The 23,302-nt window shown below is 37.8% G+C and overlaps 1 protein-coding gene across 1 annotated transcript; it reads left to right on the top strand.

Annotated features, from left to right (window-relative positions):
• The first annotated feature begins 19,778 nt into the window (after positions 1 to 19,778).
• LOC130857160 (lithostathine-like) lies at positions 19,779 to 22,023 on the top strand. Its single transcript, XM_057742542.1, has 5 exons — positions 19,779 to 19,881; positions 20,459 to 20,577; positions 20,785 to 20,922; positions 21,547 to 21,673; positions 21,956 to 22,023. Exons 1-5 carry the CDS (start codon positions 19,806 to 19,808, stop codon positions 22,021 to 22,023), a joined length of 528 nt encoding a protein of 175 aa, XP_057598525.1. The 5' UTR covers positions 19,779 to 19,805.
• The last annotated feature ends 1,279 nt before the right edge of the window (positions 22,024 to 23,302 follow it).

The following is a 23,302-nucleotide window of genomic DNA, read 5'->3' as shown; positions in this document are numbered from 1 at the left end:
AAATTTTTTTCTAACACATCTGTTAATTTTCTAATCTTATTGTATTTTTAATTTTTCTATTGTTCTCTTTTTTTTTCTTTTTTCTTTCCTGCTCCATGAGGCTTGCAGTATCTTGGTTCACAAGTCTAGGGGGTCAGACCTGAGCTCCTGTGGTGGGAGTTCTGAGTCTGAAACACTGGACTAACAAGGAACACCAGACCACAGGGAATATTCTTCAGAGTGAGGCCTCCCAGAGGTTCTCACCTTATCACCAAGACCCACCTCTACTCAACAGCCTAAAAACTCTAGTGCTTGAAGCCTCAGGCCAAACAACCAGTAAGACAGGAACACAATCCCACTCATCAAAAAAAAAAAAAAAATGTGACAGATGAAGGAACAAGATAAAGACCTACAAGACCAAATAAATGAAAAGGCAATAGGCAACCTACCTGAAGAAGAACGCAGAGTAATTATAGTAAAAATGATCCAGAATCTCAGAAATAGAATGGGGGCACAGATCAAAAAAATACAGGAAATGTTTAACAGAGATCTAGAAGACATTAACAACAAACAAACAGAGGTGAACAACAAAATGACTGAAATGAAAAATACACTGGAAAGTATCAATAACAGAATAACTGAGGCAGAAGAATGAATAAGTGAGATGGAGGATAGAATGGTGGAAATGACTTCCAAGGAAGAGAATAAAGAAAAAAAGAATGAAAAGAATTGAGGACAGTCTCAGAGACCTCTTGGACAACGCTAAACAAACTAACATTCGAATTATAGGGTTCCCAGAAGAAGATGAGAAAAAGAAAGGGTCTGAGAAAATATTCAAAGAGATTATACTGGAAAACTTCCCTCACATGGGAAAAGAAATAGTCTCCCAAGTCCAGGAAGCACAGATAGTCCCATACAGGATTAACCCTAGGAGAAACACACCAAGACATATATTAATAAAATTAACAAAAATTAAATTAAAAAATAAAGTTGAAAGCAGCAAGGAAAAGCAAACAATAACATACAAAGGAAACACCATAAAGTTATCAGCTGATTTTTCTGCAGAAACTCTACAGGCCAGAAAGGAGTGGCAGGATATATTTAAAGTGATGGAAAAGAAAAACCTACAACCAAATTACTCTACCCAGAAAGGATCTCATTCAGATTTGATGGAAAAACCAAAAGCTTTACAGACAAGCAAAAGCTAAGTGAAATCAGCACCACCAGACCAGCTTTACAACAAATGCTAAAGGAAGTTCTCTAGGAGGGAAACACAAGAGAAGAAAAAGACCTACAAAAACATAAACAAAACAATTAAGAAAGTGGTAATAGGGACATACATATCAATAATAACATGAAATATAAATGGATTAAATGCTCCAACTAAAAGACAGAGACTGGCTGAATGGATACAAAAACAAGACCCACATATATTTTGTCTACAAAAGACCCACTTCAGATCTAGGGACACATACAGACTGAAACTGAAGGGATGGAAAAAGATATTTCATGCAAATGGAAATTAAAAGAAAGCTGGAGTAGCAATACTCATATCAGATAAAATAGACTTTAAAATAAAGACTGTTACAAGAGATAAGGAAGGACAATACATAATGATCAAAGGATCCATCCAAAAAGAAGATATAACAATTATAAATATTTTTACATCCATCATAGGAGCACACCTCAATACATAAGGCAAATGCTAACAGCCATAAAAGCAGAAATCGACAGTAACACAAGAGTAGTAGGGGACCCTATCACTCCACTTACACCAATGGACAGATCATCCAAACACACACACACAAAAACAAGGAAACACAAGCTTTAAATGACACAGTAGACCAGATAGATTTAATTGATATGTATAACACATTTCACCTGAAAGTGGCAGAATACACTTTCTTCTCAAGTGCACATGGAACATTCTCCAGGATAGATCACATATTGGGTCACAAATCAAGCCCTGGAAAATTTAAGAAAATTTAAATTGTATCAAGCATCTTCTCTGACCACAATGCTGTGAGATTAGAATTCAACTACAAGAAACTAGCCAGACTCATCAAGCAAAAAAGGGAGAGAACACAAATCAAGAAATTAGAAATTAAAAAGAAGAAATCACAATTCACACTACAGACATACAAAGGATTATAAGACACTACTATAAACAACTATAAGCCAATAAAACTGACAACCTCAAAGAAATGGACAAATTCTTGGAAAGGTACAATTTTCCAAGAGTGAATCAGGAAGAATTAGAAAATATAAACATACCTATCACAAGTAATGAAATTGAAACTGTAATAAAAAATCTTCCAACAAACAAAAGCCCAGGACCAGATGGCTTAACAGGTGGATTCTTTCAAACATTTAGAGAAGAGCTAACATCCATCCTTCTCAAACTCTTCCAAAAATTGCAGAGGAAGGAAAACTCCCAAATTCGTTCTATGATGTCACCACTACCCTGATACCAAACTCAGACAAAGATATCACAAGAAAAGAAAATTACAGACCAATATCACTGATGAGCATAGATGCAATAATCCTCAACAAAATACTAGAAAACAAAATTCAACAACACATTAAAAGCATACACCATGATCAACTGGGATTTGTCTCAGGTATGCAAGGATTCATCAATATATGAAAAGTAATCAATTTAATACATGACATTAACAAAGTAACTAATAAAAAACTTACAATCATCTCAATAGATGAGGAGAAAGTTTTTGACAAAATTCAACAGCTATTTATGATAAAAACTCTCCAGAAAATGGGCATAGAGGGAACTTACTTCAACATAATAAAGGTCATAGATGACAAACACACAGCAAACATCATTCTCAATGGTGAAAAACTGAAAGCATTTCCATTAAGGTCAGGAAAAAGACAAGGGTATCCACTCTTGCCACTCTTATTCAACATAGTTTTGGAAATCCTAGCCATAGCAATCAGAGAAGAAAAAGAAATAAAAGGAATCCAAATTGGAAAAGAAGTAAAACTGCCACTGTTTGCAGATGGTATGATATTATACATAGAAAATCCTAAAGATGCCACCAGAAAACCACTAGAGTTCATCAATGAATTTGGAAAAGTTGCAGGATACAAAATTAATGCACAAGGATTTCTTGCATTCCTATATGCTAACAATGGAAAGTCAGAAAGCAAAATTAAGTAAACAATCCCCTTTACCATCGCAACATAAAGAATAAAATACCTAGGCATAAATCTACATAAGGATACAAAAGACTTGTACTCAAAAAACCTATAGAACACTGATGAAAGAAATCAAACATGACATGAACAGATGTAGAAATAGACCATGTTCTTGGATTGGAAGAATCAATATTGTGAAAATGACTATACTACCCAAGGAATCTACAAATTCAATGCAATCCCTGTCAAATTACCAATGGCATTCGCATAGAATTAGAACAAAAAATTTTTACAATTTGTATGGAAACACAAAAGACCCTAAAGAACAAAAGCAATCTTGAGAAAGAAAAATGGAGCTGGAGGAATCAGGCTCCCCAACTTAAACCTATACTACAAGTCTACAGTAATCAAGACAGTATATATCTGGCACAAAAACAGAACTATAGATTAATGGCACAAGATAGAAAGCCCAGACATAAACCCACACATATATGTCACCTCTTTTATGAGAAAGGAGGCAAGAACATAAATGGAGACAAGAGAGCCTCTTCAACAAGTGGTGCTAGGAAAACTGGACATCTACATGTAAAATAATGAAACTAGAACACTACCTAACACCATATACAAAAATATACTCAAAATGGATTAAAAACCTAAATGTAAGACCAGACACTACAAAACTCTTAGAGGAAAACACAGGCAGAACACTCTATGATATAAACCATTGCAAGATCCTTTTGGACCCACCTCCCAGAATAATGAAAATAAAGACAAAAATAAACAAATGGGACCCAATGAAACTTAAAAGCTTTTGCACAGCAAAGGAAACCATAAACAAGACAAAAAGACAACCCTCAGAATGGGAGAAAATATTTGTAAATGAAGCAACTGACAAAGGCTTAATCTCCAAAATATACAAGCAGCTCATGCAGCTCAACATCAAAAAAACAAAGAACCCAATCCAAAAATGGGCAGAAGATCTAAGTAGATATTTCTCCAAGGAAAACATGGAGATGTCCAAGAAACACATGAAAAGATGCTTAATATCACTAATGATTAGAGAAATACAAATCAAAACCACAATGAAGTATCACCTTGCATCAGTCAGAATATCCATCATCAAAAAATCTAGAAACAATAAATGCTGGAGAGGGTGTGGAGAAAAGGGAACCCTCCTTAACTGTTGGTGGGAATGTAAATTAATACAACCGCTATGGAGAACAGTATGAATGTCCCCTCAAAAACTAAAAATAGAACTACCATATGACCTAGCAATCCCACTACTGGGCATGTACCTGGAGAAAACCATAATTCAAAAAGATACATGTGCAACAATGTTCACTGCAGCATTATTTACAATAACCAGGACATGGAAGCAACCTAAATGTCCATTGACAGCTGAATGGATAAAGATGATGTGGCACATATACATAATGGAATATTGCTCAGCCATAAAAAGGAGCAAAATTGAGATATTTGTACTGTGGTGAATGGACCTAGAGTCTATCATACAGAATGAAATAAATCAGAAAGAGAAAAACAAATACTGTGTCCTAACACATATACATGGAATCTAGAAAAATGGTAGTGATGAACCTAGTGGCAGGGCAGGAATAGAGATGCAGATGTAGAGACTAGACTTAAGGACAAGAGGGTGAAGGGGAAGCTTAGATGTAGTGAAAAGTATATATGTAGCATTTGGATATATACACTACCAAATGCAAAATAGCTAGCTAGCGGAAGCTGCTACAGAGCACAGGGAGATCAACTCGTTGCTTTGTGAAGCCCTAAAAAGGTGGGATAGGGAAGGTGGGAGGGAGGCTCAAGAGGGAGGGGATATGGGGATATATGTATACATATAGCTGATTCACTTCACTGTACAGCAGAAACTAACACAATACTGTAAAGCAATTATATTCCAATAAAGATGAAAAAACAAGGAAAAAGAAAATAATTTGAGACAAATGAAAACAGAAACACAATATTCCAAAATCTATGGGATGCAGCAAAAGCTGTTGTAAGAGGAAATTTTACAGCAATAGAGAACTTCGTAAAGAAACAAGGAAAATCTCAAGTAACCTACCATCTAAATGAATTAGAAAAAGAACAAACAAAGCTCAAAGTCAGCAGAAGAAGGGAAATAGTAAAGAACAGAGAGAAAATATATAAAATAGAGTTAAAAAAATAGAAAAGATCAATAAAATCAAGAGCTGGGTTTTTGTAAGATAAAATAAATTAATAAATCTTTAGCCAAGCTCACTAAGAAGAGAGAGGACTGAAACAATGTGAAGTGAAAGAGGAGAAATAATAACCAGTAACTCAGAGATACAAAAAGATCATGAGACTACTATGAAGTTATATGCCAAAATTTTGGACAAGCTGGAGAAATGGACACACTTCTAGAAAGATGCAAGCTGCTAAGACTGATTCAAGAAGAAACAGACAATTTGAACAGACTGCTTACTAGTAGTGAAGTGGAACTTGTAATGAAAAACCTCCCAGCAAACCAAAGTCCAAGATCACATGGCTTCACATAGGAATGCTACCAGACATATAAAGAAGACCTAATACTTATCCTTCTCACCCTATCCCCCCAAACTGAAGAAGATGTAACACTCCCAATTCAAGTTATGAGGCCACCATTACCCTGATACAAAAACTGTCACTCCAAAAAAAAAAATTTAAAATTACAGATCAGTATCTTTGATGGATATAGATGCAAAAAGCCTCAGCAAAATATTGGCCCACCAAATGCAACAATATAAATAAAATGTTATAGGCAATGATCACATTGGATTTATTCCAGCAACTCAAGGATTATTAAATATTCACAAATCAATGTGATACACCACATTAATAAAAGGAAAGATAAAAATTACATGATCATCTCAATAGATACAGAAAAAGCATTTGAAAAAATTCAACATCTATTCATGATAAAAACTCTCATTAAAGTGGGTGTAGAGGGAACATTTCTCAACCCAAAAAACAGGCCATTTATGCCAAACACACATACTCAATGGTAATAGACATTTTCCCAAAGAGGAAATGAAGATGAGTAACAGGCACATGAAAATATGCTCAATATTGCTAATTACTAGAGAAATGCAAATCAAAACCACAATGAGATATCATCTCACACCTGTCAGAATGGCTATCATCAAAAAGTCTACAAGGAGCAAATATTGGCAAGGATGTGGAGAAAAGGGAACACTTGTACTCTGTTTGTGGGAATGTAAACTGGTGCAGCCACTGTGGAAAACAGTATGGAGTTTCCTCAGAAAACTAAAAATCAAAATACCATATGATCCAGCAATTCTATTCCTGGGCATATATCCTCAGAAAACTCTAATTTGAAAAGATATGTGCACCCTGATTTTCATAGCAGCACTGTTTACAATAGCCAAGATATGGAAGCAACCCAAGTCTCCATCAACAGATGAAAGGTAAAGAAGAGGAAAATTACTTAGTCATAAAAAGCATGAAATTCTGCCATTTTCAGGAACTTGGCTGTATCTAGAGAATATTATGTGTAGTGAAATGTCAGGCAAAGAAAGACAAAAACTGTGTGTTATCACTTATATGTGGACTCTAAAGAATAAAACAAGTGATTATGTGTAGCAAAACAGAAACTGACAAATGTAGAAAACAAACTAGTGGTTACCAGTGGGGAAGGGGGGGGAGCAGCAAGATAGGGGTATGGGATTAAGAGATACAAACAAGTATGTATGAAATAGGTAAGCAATAAGTAAATATTATACAGCACAGGGAAATATAGCCATTATCTTGTAATAACTTTTAATGGGACATAATCTATAAAATTGCTGAATCACTATGCTGTACACCTGAAACTAAAGTAATACTGTAAATCAACCATACTTCAGTATTTTTGTTTTTTCAGAAATGTTATCACTGAAACACAGGGCTAGAAGGATCTTGGAAGATAGTCTAATTCCAAACTCCCCATTACACAAATAGGTAAGCAAGTCCCAGACTGGGAAAACTACTTACTCAATGTCACACAATAAGTTGATACCTAAAACATTCTTGGCAATATTCTGAAGGGGCCAATTACATATAAAATGAAATAAAAGTTATAAATATAAATAACCACTAATCGGAGGGCTACCAAAAAAAATCCCATGGTGAGAACAATGAGATATCACCTCATACATATCAGAATGTATACCATCAAATATCAAATGTTGGTGAGGATGTAAAGAAAAGGGAACCCTAGTACACTCTTACTAGCAGTGTAAATTGTTGCAGTCACTGTGGAGAATAGTATGGAGTTTCCTCAGAAAACTAAAAATGGAACTGCCATGTGATCCAGCAATTGCACGTGTAGGTATATATCCAAAGAAATTAAAACCCTACTTTGAAAAGATACATTTGCCCCAATGTTCATGGCAGCATTATTTACAATAGCCAAGAAACCAAGATATAGAAGCAACGTAAGTGTTCATCAACAGATGAATGGACAAATAAGTGGATATATATATATGTATATTTGGGTATATATGTATGTGTATGTATATATACACACACATATATATACACATATATGTACATGTGTATATATAACATGCAAGGGAATATTACTAACTCAGGAAAAGGAGTGAAATTTTGCTGTTTGCTGCAGCTTGGATAGACTTGGAGGTTATTACATATTATCCTTAGTGAAATAGATCAGGCAGAGAAAGAGAAATACTGTGTTGTCACTTATTTGTGGAATCTGATGGGTGAGGACTTAGAGGAGTGGGATAGGGAAGGTGGGAGGGAGTCACAGGAGGGAGGGGATATGGGGATATATGTATAAATACAGCTGATTCACTTCAGTGTACCTCAAAAATTGGCATGATAGTGTAAAGCAACTATATTCCAACAAAGAGCTTTAAAAAATTAATGAATACAACAAAACAGAAATGGATTTACAGATATATAGAAAAACTAGTGGTTTTCAGCAGCAGAGGGAAGAGGGGAGGAGCAAGATAGGGGTATACGATAAAGAGGTACAAATGACTATGCATAAAATCAATAAACTACAAGAGTACATTGTACAGCACAGTGAATATAGCAACATTTTATAATAAATTTAAATGGAGTATAATATACAAAAATATTGAATCATGATTTGCACAACTGAAACTATCATAAATCAATTATACTTCAATAAAAAAGGAAAGAAAAGCAATAAGATTAAGGAAGCATTTCTTCTTTTTATTTCTATTTGCTACCAAAATACATGTTACCATTGGAAATGCAGTTGAGAGCTGCAGAATTACCACCAACAAACTAAATATAATTGGTGGTAATCTGTTGGAAACATAATCTTAATTATTTCTCATATGAATAACACCTTGTATTGTGACCAGTCTATCATAAAAGAAAAATAAATAATAACCAACTACCTTCATAAAATACTCAATAGATATATTAGAAGAGCAAACAAAATATGCAAGAGGGAACTGTTTCAAACCAACATAAGATATTGAAACCAAATAAATTATGACACAGTTTCCTGATAAAAATTTTATTGCCACCAATAACTGCATAGATCATAAGATAGTTACTGTTAATTACTAGTTACTGTTCATCATGAGGATATGACTAACAAAATTCAAGCAGCTATGCTATCAGTTTTCCAATACACTGATAACTTTCTTCATTGCATCAGGGACTTTGAGGTTTGTCCCATTTGCCTTGCTTCACAAAGTACAAGGTATCCTTATATTTTATTCTTTTCAACTTTTTCTGACAGGCTTAGGATAAGATGAAAGGACCATAGCAACATCTTGAATATTTGGTTAATGTATTCCAAAGGGTGTGCTTTAGTGATAAATCTTCAATAAAATATGTTTCAAGGCTATATTTGACCTGGGCTCTACTGAGTCATCTTCCTTGAACTCTTCACATTTTGATATCCTTGGAAGAAAAATACTGGATTTCTGCAAAGGGAGCATTTACCCCTCATATTATTCTAGGAATAACTGACTGAGGCTTATCTGCTTATTTTAAAATTATTGGACTTGGAGGGTAATAGAGACAAAAAGTACAGATTGGGTACCTTATCTTTTGTAAAGAAACTTAAAGCTGAGCCTTGGCTAATATAAGGGGAAGAATTCCTCTCTTACCATTAAGAATTAAATTGTAAATAATCAAAATCTAGATGGCTGTACTGTCTTATTAACACTTTCACTTCAAGGCTACTGTCTCCCCAGTCACTGCTGTAAAGGTGTGAACATGTTACATTAGTTCATTTGTAACTGTGGTGCAAGCAAAAATGGATGCCCCACTTGTGATTTGCATGAAAGAAGAGCAGCATGCAGTGATTCATTTTTCTGTGGTCTGAGGGTGTACCTGGTGCTGTTATTTATCAAAGATTTTGTGTGCAGTATGAAGAAAGTGTTTTGTCGCAAAGAAGTGTGTATGCATGGATAGAGAAGTTCAAGGAAGGTCACACAAGTGTTAGTCATCAAGAAGGAGCCAGACGCCTGTCCAAGTCCACGTCCATGGCTGATGACAACATTGAGCATACACGTGACATGATTCTGTGGAACAGATTAGTGACAGTGGATTATATAGCAAATCATTTGCAAATCAGCCATGGCTCAGAGCTTCAACAATCAACAGTGCTTGTTACAGTGAAATGCTTATTGAAGGGCTGAAGCCTAAACTTCAGATTAAACCCAAAGGACTGCTATCCAATGGCATTGTGATCTTGCATGAAAGTACATGTCTGCACACTTCTGTACACACCAACAGCACTCTGCAAAAACTTTGTTTTGAGGTGTTAAAGCATCCACCCTTGGTTCTGATCTTGCTCCACCAGACTTTCACCGGTTTGGTCCCCTGAAAGCAGCCCAATGAGGATGAAAATTCACTTCTGATAAAGAAGTGAAGACAGTGTTGTGTTTGTGGCTCACAGCTCAGCCTAAAATATTTTTTAATGAGGGAATAGGAAAGCTTTTTGACAGATGGACAAAGTGTTTGAAAAGCAAGGAGATGATGTTGAAAAATGATGTATTTGTCTTTTCTAAAAGTTAATTAAAATAAATTCTACAGTCAGAGTGTGGATAATTTTTGACTCACACTTGTAAAATTATATTGACTAAGGGCTTGTGAGACAAATATTCCTCCATAGTAAGAAGTAATGTATAAGGATGGAAGAATCAAGATGGCAGAGTAGGAATATGTGTGCTCACTCCCTTTTGCAAGTGCACTGGAATTACAACTAACTGCTGAACAACCATCAACAGAAAGACACTGGAACTCACCAAAAAAAAAAAAAAAAAAAAAAAAAAAACCCACATCCAGAGACAAAGGAGAAGCTGCAATGAGATGGTAGGAGGGGCACAATCATGTTAAAATCAAATCCCATAAATGCTGGGTGGGTGACTCACAAGCTGGAGAACAGTTACACCGCAGAAGTCCCGAGGGTTCTGAGCCCCACATCAGGCTTCCTAACCTGGCGGTCCAGCAACAGGAGGAGGAATCCCCAGAGAATCAGAGTTTGAAAGCCAGTGGGATTTGATTGCAGGACCTCCACAGGACTGGGGGAAATGGAGACTCCACTCTTGGAGGGCACACAAAAAAGTGTGCTCACCAGGACCCAGGGGGAAGGAGCAGTGACCCCATAGGAGACTGAACCAGACCTATCTGCTGGTGTTGGAGGGTTGCCTGGAGAGGTGGGGGACAGCTGTCGCTCACCAAGGAGACAGGGACACTGGCAGCAGGCGTTCTGAGAAGTGCTCATTGGTGTGAGCCCTTCCAGAGTCCACCATTAGCTCCACCAAAGAGCCTGTAAGCTCCAGGGCTGGGTCGCCTCAGGCCAAATGACCACCAGGGTGGGAACACAGCCCCATCCATTGGCAGACAAGCAGATTAAAGTGTCACTGAGCTCCATCCACCAAATCAGGTTAAAGTTTTACTGAGCTCCACCCACTCAGCCCAACCCACCATCAGTCCTACCCATCAAGAAGCACCCATGAGCCTCCTAGATAGCTTCCTCCACAAGAGGGCAGACAGCAGAATCAAGCAGTATCATCACTATTTCATCTCGTGGAACTGAAAATCAACGCCACAGAAAGAGAGAGAAATTGAAAAGGCAAAAGGCTTTGTACCAGATGAAGGGATAAGATAAAACACCAGAAAAACAACTAAATGAAGAGGATATAGGCACTCTTCCAGAAAAAGAATTCAGAATAATGATGGTGAAGATGATCCAGGACTTTGAAAAAAGATTGGATGCAAAGATTGAAAAGTTGCAAGAAAAGTTTACCAAAGACCTAGAAGAATTAAAGAGCAAACAAACAGAGATATGCAACACAATAACTGAAATGAAAAATACACTGGAAGGAACCAACAGCAGATTAACTGAGGCAGAAGGACGAATAAGTGACCTGGAAGACAGAATGGTGATAATCATAGATGTGGAAAAGAATAAAGAAAAAAAGATGAAAAGAACTGAAGGCAGCCTAAGAGACCTCTGGGACAATGTTAAATGCACCAACATTCACATTATAGGGGTCCCAGAAGGAGAAGAGAGAGAGAAAGGACCTGAGAAAATACTGGAAGAGATTATAGTTGAAAACTTCCCTAACATGGAAAAGGAAATAGCTATCCAAGTCCAGGAAGCACAGAGAGTCCCAGGCAGGATAAACCCAAGGAGAAACACACCAAGACATATAGTAGTCAAATGGACAAAAATTAAAGACAGAGAAAGTTATTAAAAGCAACAAGGGAAAAATGACAAATCACATACAAGGGAACTCCCATAAGGTTAACAGCTGATTTCTCAGTAGAAACTCTACAAGCCAGAAGGGAGGGGCACAATATATTTAAAGTGATGACAGGGAAGAACCTACAACCAAGAATATTCTACCCAGCAAGGATCTCATTCAGATTTGAGGGAGAAATCAAAAGCTTTACAGACAAGCAAGAGCTAGAGAATTCAGCACCACAAAACCAACCCTACAACAAATGCTAAAGGAACTTCTCTAAGCAGGAAACATAAGAGAAGAAAAGAACCTACAAAAAGAAACCCAAAACAATTAAGAAAATGGTGATAGGAACATACATATCGATAATCACCTTGAATGTAAATGGACTAAATGCACCAACCAAAAGATACAGACTGGCTGAATGGATACAAAAACAAGACCCATATATATGCTGTCTCCAAGAGACCCACTTCAGACCTAGGGACACATACAGACAGAAAGTGAGGGGATGGAAAAAGATATTCCATGCAAATGAAAATCAAGAGAAAGCTGGAGTAGCAATACTCATATCCGATAAAATAGACTTTAAAATAAAAAATGTTACGAGACAAGAAAGGACACTACATAAAGACTGAGGGATCAATCCAAGAAGAAGAGATAACAATTATAAATATATATGCACCCAATATAGGAGCACCTCAATACATAAGGCAAAGGTTAACAACTATGAAAGAGGAAATCAACAGTAACACAATCATAGTGGGGGACTTTAACACCCCACTTACACCAAAGGACAGATCATCAAGACAGAAAATTAATAAGGAAACACAAGCTTTAAATAACACAATAAATCAGCTGGATATAATAGATATCTATAGGACATTACATCCAAAAACAGCAGATTACACATTCTTCTCAAGTGCACATGGAACATTCTCCAGGAGAGATCAAATTTTGGGTCATAAATCAAGCCTTGGTAAATTCAGGAAAATTGAAATTGTATCAAGCATCTTTTCTGACCACAATGCTATGAGATTAGAAATCAATTACAGGAAAAAAACTGTAAAAAACACAAACACATGGATGCTAAACAATATGCTACTAAATAACCAACAGATCACTGAATAAATCAAAGAGGAAATCAAAAAATACCTAGAGACAAATGACAACAAAAACACAATGATCCAAAACCTATGGGATGCAGCAAAGGCAGTTCTAAGAGGGAAGTTTATAGTGATACAGTCCTACCTCAAGAAACAAGAAACATCCCAAATAAACAATCTAACCTTACACCTAAAGAAACTAGAGAAAGAAGAGCAAACAAAACCCCAAGTTAGTAGATGGTGAGAAATCATAAAGATGAGAGCAGAAATAAATGAAATAGAAACAAAGAAAATAACAGCAGAAATCAATAAAACTAAAAGCTGGTTCTTTGAGAAGATAAATAAAATTGATAAACCTCTAGCAAGACTCATCAAGAAAAAGAGGGAGAGGACACAAATCAATAAAAGTAGAAATGAAACAAAAGTTACAATGGACACCACAGAAATAAAAAGCACCATAAGAGATTACTACAAGCAACTATATGCCAATAAAATGGACAACCTGGATGAAATGGACAGATTCTTAGAAAAGTATAACCTTCCAAGACTGAATCAGGAAGACAGAGAAAATATGAACAGACCAATCAAGAGTAATGAAATTGAAACTGTGATTAAGAATCTCCCAACAAACAAAAGTCCAGGACCAGATGGCTTCACAGGTGAATTTTATCAAATATTTAGAGAAGAGCCAACACCCATCCTTCTCAAACTCTTCCAAAAAATTGCAGAGGAAGGAACACTCCCAAACTCATTTTATGAAGCCACCATCACCCTGATACAAAACCAGACAAAGATACTACAAAAAAAGAAAACTACAGACCAATATCACTGATGAATTTAGATGCACAAATCCTCAACAAAATACTAGCCAACAGAATCCAACAACACATTAAAAGGATCATACACCATGATCAAGTCGGGTTTAACCCTGGAATGCAAGGATTCTTCAATATATGCAAATCAATCAATGTGATACACCACATTAACAAAATGAAGGATAAAAACCACATGATCATCTCAATAGATGCAGAAAAAGTTTTTGACAAAATTCAACACCCATTTATGATAAAAACTGTCCAGAAGGTGGGCATAGAGGGAACCTACCTCAACATAATAAAGGCCATATATGACAAACCCACAGCAAACATCATTCTCAATGGTGAAAAACTGAAAGCATTCCCTCTAAGATCAGGAACAAGACAAGGATGTCCACTCTCACCACTACTATTCAACATAGTTTTGGAAGTCCTTGCCACAGCAATCAGAGAAGAAAAAGCAATCAAAGGAATCCAAATTGGAAAAGAAGAAGTAAAACTGTCGCTCTTTGCAGATGACATGATACTATACATAGAAAATCCTAAAGATGCCACCAGAAAATTACTCGAGCTAATTAATGAATTTGGTAAAGTTGCAGGATACAAAATTAACACACAGAAATCTCTTGCATTTCTATACACCAACAATGAAAGATCAGAAAGAGAAATTATGGCAACAATCCCATTCACCATTGCAACAAAAGGAATAACCTAGGAATAAACCTAACCAAGGAGGTAAAAGACCTTTTTGCAGAAAACTATAAGACACTAATGAAAGAAATCAAAGAAGACACAAACAGATGGAGGGACATACCACGTTCCTGGATTGAAAGAATCAACATTGTGAAAATGACTCTACTACTGAAAGCAATTTACAGATTCAATGCAATCCCAGCCAAATTACCAATGGTATTTTTCACAGAACTAAAACAATAAGTTTTATGACTTGTATACAAACACAAAAGACTCCGAATAGCCAAAGCAATCTTGAGAAGGAAAGATGGAGTTGGCGGAATCAGGCTTCCTGACTTCAGGCTATACTACAAGGCTACAGTGATCAAGACAGTATGGTACTGGCACAAACACAGAAATATAGATTGATGGAACAGAATAGAAAGCCCAGAGATAAATTATGGTCAACTAATCTATGACAAAGGAGGCAAGGATATACAATGGAGAAAAGCCAGCCTCTTCAATAAGTGGTGCTGGGAAAACTGGACAGCTACATGGAAAAGAATGAAATTAGAACACTTCTTAACACCATACACAAAAGTAAACTCAAAATGGATTAAAGATCTAAATGTAAGGCCAGACACTATGAAACTCCTGGAGGAAAACATAGGAAGAACACTCTTTGACATAAATAACAGCAAGATCTTTTTTAATCCACCCCCTAGAATAATGGAAATAAAAACAAAAATAAATAAGTGGGACCTAATGAAACTTCAAAGCTTCTGCACAGCCAAAGAAACTATAAGCAACGAAAAGACAACCCTCAGAATGGGAAAAAAAATATTTGCAAATGAATCAACAGACAAAGGATTAATCTCCAAAATATATAAACAGTTCATCCAGCTCAATATCAAAAAAATAAACAACCCAATAAAAAAATGGGCAGAAGACCTAAATAGGCATTTCTCCAAAGAAGACATACGGATGGCCAAGAGGCACATAAAAAGCTGCTCAACATCACTCCTTATTAGAGAAATGCAGATCAAAACTACCATGAGGTATCACCTCACCCCAGTTAGAATGGGCATCATCAGAAAATCTACAAACAGTAAATGCTGGAGAGGGTTTGGAGAAAAAGAAATATCTTGCATTGCTGGTGGGAATGTAAATTGATACAGCCACTATGGAGAACAGTATGGAGGTTCCTTGCAAAACTAAAAATAGAACTACCATATGCCCCAGCAATCCCACTACTGGGCATATACCCAGAGAACACCATCATTCAAAAAGACACATGCACTGCAATGTTCATTGCAGCACTATTTACAATAGCCAGGACATGGAAGCAACCTAAATGTCCATCAACAGATGAATTGATAAAGAAGATGTGGTACATACATACAATGGAATATTACTCAGCTTTAAAAAGCAAGGAAACTGGGACATTTTTAGAGACATGGATGGACCTAGAGACTGTCATACAGAGTGAAGTGAGTCAAAAAGAGAAAAACAAATATTGTATATTAACACATATATGTGGACTATAGGAAAATGTTACAAATCAACCGGTTTGCAAGGCAGAAACAGAGACACAGATGTAGAGAACAAACATATGGATACCAAGTGGGGAAAGCGGGGAGGGTTGGGGCGGAATGAACTGGGAGACTGGGATACCAAATTGTACACTCTAAATATATGCAGTTTATTGTAAAAAATAAAAAAATAAAATGTTAAAAAAAAAGTAATGTATAAGGAGGGAGTCTTTTTCCTTCTCCTCTTCCCTTCTTTCTTTACTACTTTGGAAATTGTCGGACAATGCTTAGGCTGCTGTGGTTATTTTGTGACCATGAGGGAAAGGCCAAGATCATCATGGAGAGCTCCACTTAGAGTCCTGACATCTCTGAACTTCTGAAGGTGAAACCTGAAAAGACCTGTTCCCAGAATACTTAAGGAAATCAATAAATCTCTGTATTATTTTAGCTGCTTATGTTTGGGTCTTTTGTTATAGCCAAGATTATCATAATGCATACAGTAGGTAAAGGGAAGCAGGGACAACTCCACTGGAGGGAAGGAAAGTCCTAGCAAAAACAAAATCACATACTAAGTCAAAATAGCAGGAGATGCTGGGATTGAAGGTAATGATATAAAACTGAGTTCTGTAGAAAATTAAAGATCAGAGCCAACCACAGTTTGTCTAAGCAAATCAAGGGGACTAGGAAATGTTTGCATTTGAATTTACGTGGTCAACATTATGCTGGGTGTGGTTAGTGATTCTTGAAGGCACAGTTGGGCTTCTACTCACTTTAGTGGCATAATGCTTTGAATCTAACATATAACCTTCTGGTGGGCTCCTAAATATGTTTAAATCAACAAATAACTTTACAGTTCTTTTGTGGTATAGTCTGATAGGACTAGGAAAATCATCACCAGTTGAATAACTCCTAGGCCTGTAACTCAGAATATTTAATGTTTTGCCAAATAATTTTATGTCATACATTACAGAGTTAGAGTTAAGCGTGTACTTATAGATCATATAAGCCAACTGGGAAGGCACACTAAACACTAAATCTGGAGATACTGGGAAGAGAGTTCAAGGTTCTCATTCAGAACAAAGATCTTGAGGGTAGTGGAAAACAGGAAGGAAGTATTAACAAAGTTGGAATGAGAAAAACCTGGATGGGAGCAAGAGGCTTCAATAACTGCTGTTGTTTGCAAATTAGCTTCCTGAGACAGAAGGGGCATTGGGAGGCAGTCTCTCTTAAAGAATGAGGGGCAGCATAAACAGCATAGCTAAGAAGGTATTGCAGAAATCAAAATCTGGTTTACCAACTTCATGGTCACTTCCTTTTCCACTATATATCTATTGTTGAGTTAAAGCTCTAGCAAAGGATAATAATGGTGATACGCAGGCGAGTTGGAAAATCAGAACCATCCCTAGAAAGACCCCAAGGCTTCCCACATCAGCCTGCTGATGTGCTCAAAATCCCATCTGCTTGATAAATTAAATCACCTTGAACTAAAAGTCATGGGTTTCTACTCATATTCAAGACATTCAGCATTCCTGCCAAGACAGTGTTGAGAGTGATCACTCTAAATAGATAAATAGACCTTATCTCCTTGGAGGAATGCTATTTGTTTTTAATTCACTAACTCCATAGTCTAGAGTGTTCTAGGGTGTTTTTGTTTTGTTTTTGTTTTTGTTTTTCATTCCTGATTTTCTAGTAGTGAAATGACAGCAAGGACAGCTAAATAGAAGTGATAATTTTACCTGTGATACCTAAATCTTCCCTTTTTGTCTTCTGGCTCTCCCATGGGTTTGCTAATGATTTCACAATTGTCCCTCAAATGGTGTAATTTATTAATCAAGACAACATTAAAATTCACTTACTAGAGGAGGTTGCTATATATCTTTAGGTTACTTTAATCTAAAGTGGTATCTTTCCCTACAACACTGAGTTTTTCAAGAATTCAAGAACATACTTCATTTTGCATATGTGATTTCTACTATTTACTTCTCAAATAGTTCTCTCTCTCTTTCTCTTTCTCTCTATCTTTTTTGAGCACACCATGCAGTTTGTAGGATCTTAGTTCCCTGATCAAGGATTGAATTCAGGACCTCAGCAGTGATAGCGTGGAGTCTTAACCTCTGAACTGCCAGAGAATTCCCTAAAATAATTATTTTAATGTAGCAATATTACTTCTCAAATCATCCTAACTAACAGATTTGCATGATATATTTTTTTAAACTTTAATTTCCACTGAATTCTCACTATAGTTATGTCTTTACACTTACATATTTTTTGGTGAAGTAATTTATTTTTTACTTTTTAAAAAACGAATCTGTTGGCTGTCCTATCCTTTATATTAGATTATTTGTGGGTTCTATGACTTTTGGATTCTGAGGACATGAATCAATTACAAGCTGAGTTGCATTGAACATATCTCAAAACTCCACAATAGACATCTGCACACAAGCTGGCCTATAAAAATAGCATGAGGGTAAGGGTTGTAGAGAATTCCAGCCTAACTTTTAACCTGACTCTCTAAAATAAACCCAAACCACGTAAGTTCATGGGCTCAGAGTTGTGAAAATTCCCATATCAGGATTAACCCTGGCTAATAAATTTTTCTCAGTAAAAGTGAAGCTGATCACTCTCCCAAGTAGAATGCAAAAGAAATGACACTTTTTCTACAGCCAAATGACAGTTTGCAAGGCAGCTGTCAGCAGCTCAGGGGAGTGAGCATCTTGATGCAGAAGAGATCTAACTCATGTGCAATGTAGAACCAGGTCTACAAATTCATCCAGTTCCTATTCTGGCCCCTCCTTAACCCTCACTCATTCTTCCTTTGGCTCTGAATCACTTGACTCTAGTCCTCACTAGGTTTGAAATTTCTTCATTGCCTCATATTATATCACATATTATTATTCATCAGGGAAGATCCATCTCTCAGAAGACCAGCAAGGCAAATTTCCATATCTCATTTTCATTAAGATTTTGGTTCAGCTATTGACTTGTGTGATGGTTCTGAATTTTCCTTAAAACTAGCTACCATGTATAAGAGACAAAGTTCCTTCTCTGTTGTCACTTATGTGTGGTACTTGTAATTACTATAAACATCTCCACTTAACATCCGACATTTATTTAATTTTACTGCACAATTAGAAAGAAATATATGCCTATAGGAGTGAGCCCTTGAGACATCAACTGGAAGAAATATTCCATAATATGTGCCCTTTAAATGTTAATACCTTTTTGTGCCACAGTTGCCTAACAGGGAAGAGTCAGGGAAAGGATAAACTGTTCCTAGAAAAAGCACTGACTTACTAATGAGAAACAGGCAATATCTGTGGCAATTCCCAGGCTTTGCTGGAAAGAGACTCCTCCCCATGGCAGGAATCTCCTTGAATCAAAGCCAGGCCCCTCCCATGACCCCTGTCCTGGCTGCCCTTTCCTGTTATTCATTTCAGTGCCCCTCCCTAAAGCCCTCTTATAAAAACCCAGGCTTTTCTGCCCTGACAAACCAGTGCAGATCCCTGCAAGACAGGTAAGTGGGAGCTAAGAGAAGATGAGACCCATGACAGGGGTTTCACCTCGCACATTTCAAGGAAGGTATACAAGGACACAGGAGCTCTGAGACAGGGCAAAGGCAGTCCAGGGAGGTCTCAGGTGTAGTAGGATGTATAGATTTTCCAGTTCTTTCCAGAAATATAGAAGGGGATGGATGCCATCAAGATGAATTTATTCCTAGAGGACCAGGCAGAGGAAAAAACAAGAGGTACAAAAAGGGGTTTCTCATGCTCTCTCTCTGACCCTTCTTCCTTTAGTTCTCTGGCTGCCTCTGCACATCACATTCAAATGATGCCATCCACAGCCATTCCCAGCCTGTCTTGGATGCTGTTCTGCTGCTTGATGCTCCTGTCTCAGGTCCAAGGTGAGATTTCTCTGCCTCTAGCACTGGGTTCCCAATGTTTTCTCAGGACCAAGGAGAGGAGGAAAGCTCCTATATGCCTCCCTTGGTAATGGTACATCCCCACACAACAACACTGCCTGTAATTTCTGCAATATCACTCCTTCCTTCAGGGTAACTAGTGGTAGGAGGCACCCCAGTGGTCCAGTAACAGTGGGATGAGGGGATTTCTCTTTTCCCATTAGATCCTAATTCATGTGGATAGATTAAGGAGGGAAAACACAGAGTGTCATTAATAGGATGAGCAGAAGGAGAAAAATTGGAGGATCCAGTGTAGGAACAGTCTGCCCAGAGGAGGAGAAGGGTTGGATTTTGAATAAAAGAGAAGAGTAAAAGCAAAGAGATTATCTCCCAATTAGTAACTTTGATTCAAAATTAAAAAAAAAAATCCTGGGAGTGTTGGCAGTGGTGACAGGCAGTCAGGAGTATGGTGTCACTGCCCCGAACACTGGCCCCATAGATATTCCCCGAGGTCACCTCCCCACTCCAATCCCCTTTCTCCATTTCACCCCATCACCCTCCTTTATTTCCTCTTCCCCAGGGGAAGATTCCCAGAAGGAACTGCCCTCTGAACGGATCAGCTGTCCCAAAGGCTCCATGGCCTATGCGTCCTACTGCTACGCCTTGTTTATAACACCCAAAACCTGGATGAATGCAGATGTGAGTGCTGGGATTTGCAGTTAGGGGTGATGTGAGAAGCAAAATACAGATCGGTTTCTGGGGCACGAGCAGTCTCATCCTCAAGAGTTTCTTAAGATGAGAATGAACACCTCATCTTTTGCAAACACACCCCTTCTCACCTACCTCAGCCCAGCCCTCCCCCCAGGGGTCTCCAGCTCCTTCTCAGCCTCTCCCTTCTCCACACAGATGGCCTGCCAGAAGAGGCCCTCAGGACACCTTGTGTCTGTGCTCAGTGGGGCAGAGGGATCCTTTGTGGCCTCCTTGGTCAAGAACAGTTTGAAAACTCCCTCAGATGTCTGGATTGGGTTCCATGACCCCACAGAGGTACACTTCATCCTCTAGTCTGTTTCCTCCCAAGATGCTATGGCCACCCAGGTCCCCCCTTTTCCTTTGTGCCTGCCTAGGACATTATGTAGAGATCCCTGGAGCTCAGGGGGTGATTGTGGAAAGTAAGAGCCTTGAGGACAGCTGAAGAGCTGAGTTCTGTGTAGATCTCCAGTCTTCAGCTAAAGTTAATTGGCTTCTTCTCAAAATTTTTATATGATTTACACATCATGCCTTATAATTTAGTTTTCTATGCCTTCTTCAGTCTGCACATACTGTACTTAGTCCTAAATGAAGATTTAGGATTGATGCATTTTTCCCTTATAAAACTGACGTTATCTTGGAGGTTCAGATGGTAATCACAAATGCACCATCAAGTGTAGTCAGATAGTGACATGTTTCTCTGAGGGCTTCCACTGGTCTTTATGATCATTCACTTTGCAATTTGCCCATAGGAGCAAAGAATTAGAGAGAGTTTCTCAGAGAGCTATGGGGCATCATCTGGAAGAGCAGAGCTAATTCCATGATGCTGGGGTGGGGATCAGGTCTTCCAGATGACAGAATCAGGCCAGGAGAACTCGAAATTCCTTTCCACCTCACCTGACTCCATCCTCTGCTCTGTAGGGCACTGAGCCCAATGCCGCTGGGTGGGAGTGGAGTAGCACTGATGTGCTCAATTATGTTGCCTGGGAGACAAATCCTGCAACCATCTCAAACTCTGGCTCCTGCGGAAGCCTGTCAAGAAGCTCAGGTAAGGAACAGAGGAGGTCACTTCTGCCCAACCTTTTCCCTCCTCTTATCCCTCATTTCTGGGTCTGATCTTCAGAGAATCCTCCTGGGCTGGAACTGTAATATTGGCTTTCTGCTCCCATCCCTTCTTTTCTCTCCTTTCTTTCTGTCTCCTTTTCCTGGAGTGGGACCCTGGTGAAGATGAGGGAGAGCCTTTGAGTCCTCAGCCGGAATGTGGGATGCCTCTCTATTGGGTTCTCTAGCTCCACCAACCCAATTCACATGAGCTCTTCTGTCTCTCTAGGGTATCTGAAGTGGAAAGCTTATAACTGCTCTGTGAACTTACCCTATGTCTGCAAGTTCAAGGGCTAGGTCAGATGGGAATTCAGCAGCCTGAGTCTTGTGTGCAGCTCATCATGGACTTGGAACCAAGCGTGAAGACCCATCCCCGAATTGGATATTCTCCCCACATCCACAACCTAACCACTTCATTCTGATGTTTTCTCCTCCCCAGCCTCATATCAGGCTCTTTTGTATGTTCTATAACCTGAAGTTTCAAGGTACTATAATAAAAATTTTATCTTTCCATTGCTTGTCTTCTCTGCTTCATTTTCATAGACAAACTCAGGTCAGGAAGTGGGTAGTGAGGAAAATTGGTGGGTCAACGTGTACCCAATTTCACTCAGGTCCTTGAGGAAATAACTAAATATATACATTCCTCTCGGTGTATTTGTGGTGTGGTACGTCAGCACTGTTTCTCTAGGACGTCAGTTGTGTATATATAAAGACATTGCTTTCCCACACATTCTACTGCTCACACAGTCTCCTAGGCAAGTTCTCTGGTGTGAGGCAACCAGTTTAGGATCTGATGATGTTTAGAACAGTACTTCCTAAACTATCAGTGTAAAGGATAATGAACAGATTTTATAAATTTTCATAAAGTACAAATAAAATGAAGAAATTCAAAAATTAAATGGATAAAACACATATTCAAAATGAAAACCTAATAGTTTTGTTGTTAGTTTTGACAGAAAAAAAAAGGTAATCTTTCAAATTGTTGTACAATTTTTTAATGTCTTTCAGCTTCTGTAATTCCCTCACCTTAGTTGACTGGCACAAGTCCATCTAACTACATGTTGCCCTGTCCCTACAAGGCAAGTAGGAGAACAAACCCCAGAAGGTCCTCCATCCTTGGCTCTTAAAATTCTCTGAGTTCAGTCAGGACTGGATTTGGGACAACTTATTGTCTGGCAGGATTTCTTTTTAGCATTTTTTTTTAATTAAAAAAAAAAGATATTTTTTGAAGAAATTCCCTTCACCTAACTGAAGGCAAGACCCAGACTTTTTGTGCATATGCACATTTCCAGACCACTAATCCTAACCTACCTTCCCCCTTATCATCACCCCTCCCTCACCACAAGCTTCCATTGTGGAAAAAATATTTTTGACTAGTTCTGTAATCTGGAAAAGACATTTGTCCCATGAGACCACTGACAAAATTTTACATATGGGTCAAGAAGAGTATAGCATTGTCATGTGAGGTTATTGTTTCTCAAATAAAGAGATGAAATGAACGGTCAGTGTCTTTTCTTTCTCATGTTTGTTAACATTTCATTTGTTCTTTCTAAGATAGACTGCCTTACCTAAATAC

The sequence above is a fragment of the Hippopotamus amphibius genome, chromosome 7, assembly GCF_030028045.1.
Source record: "Hippopotamus amphibius kiboko isolate mHipAmp2 chromosome 7, mHipAmp2.hap2, whole genome shotgun sequence".
Classification (NCBI taxonomy): Eukaryota; Metazoa; Chordata; class Mammalia; order Artiodactyla; family Hippopotamidae; genus Hippopotamus; species Hippopotamus amphibius.
The sequence above is the reverse complement of the archived record's forward strand: the minus strand, read 5'-3'. Positions and strand labels throughout refer to the sequence as shown.

Excerpts from the sequence above, each read along its gene's own strand:
- LOC130857160 (XM_057742542.1), top strand. The coding sequence starts at position 19,806 with ATGATGCCATCCACAGCCATTCCCAGCCTGTCTTGGATGCTGTTCTGC. Across the intron at positions 20,923-21,546 it reads GGTTCCATGACCCCACAGAG|GGCACTGAGCCCAATGCCGC; the intron begins GTACACTTCATC and ends TCTGCTCTGTAG. Across the intron at positions 21,674-21,955 it reads AAGCCTGTCAAGAAGCTCAG|GGTATCTGAAGTGGAAAGCT; the intron begins GTAAGGAACAGA and ends CTGTCTCTCTAG.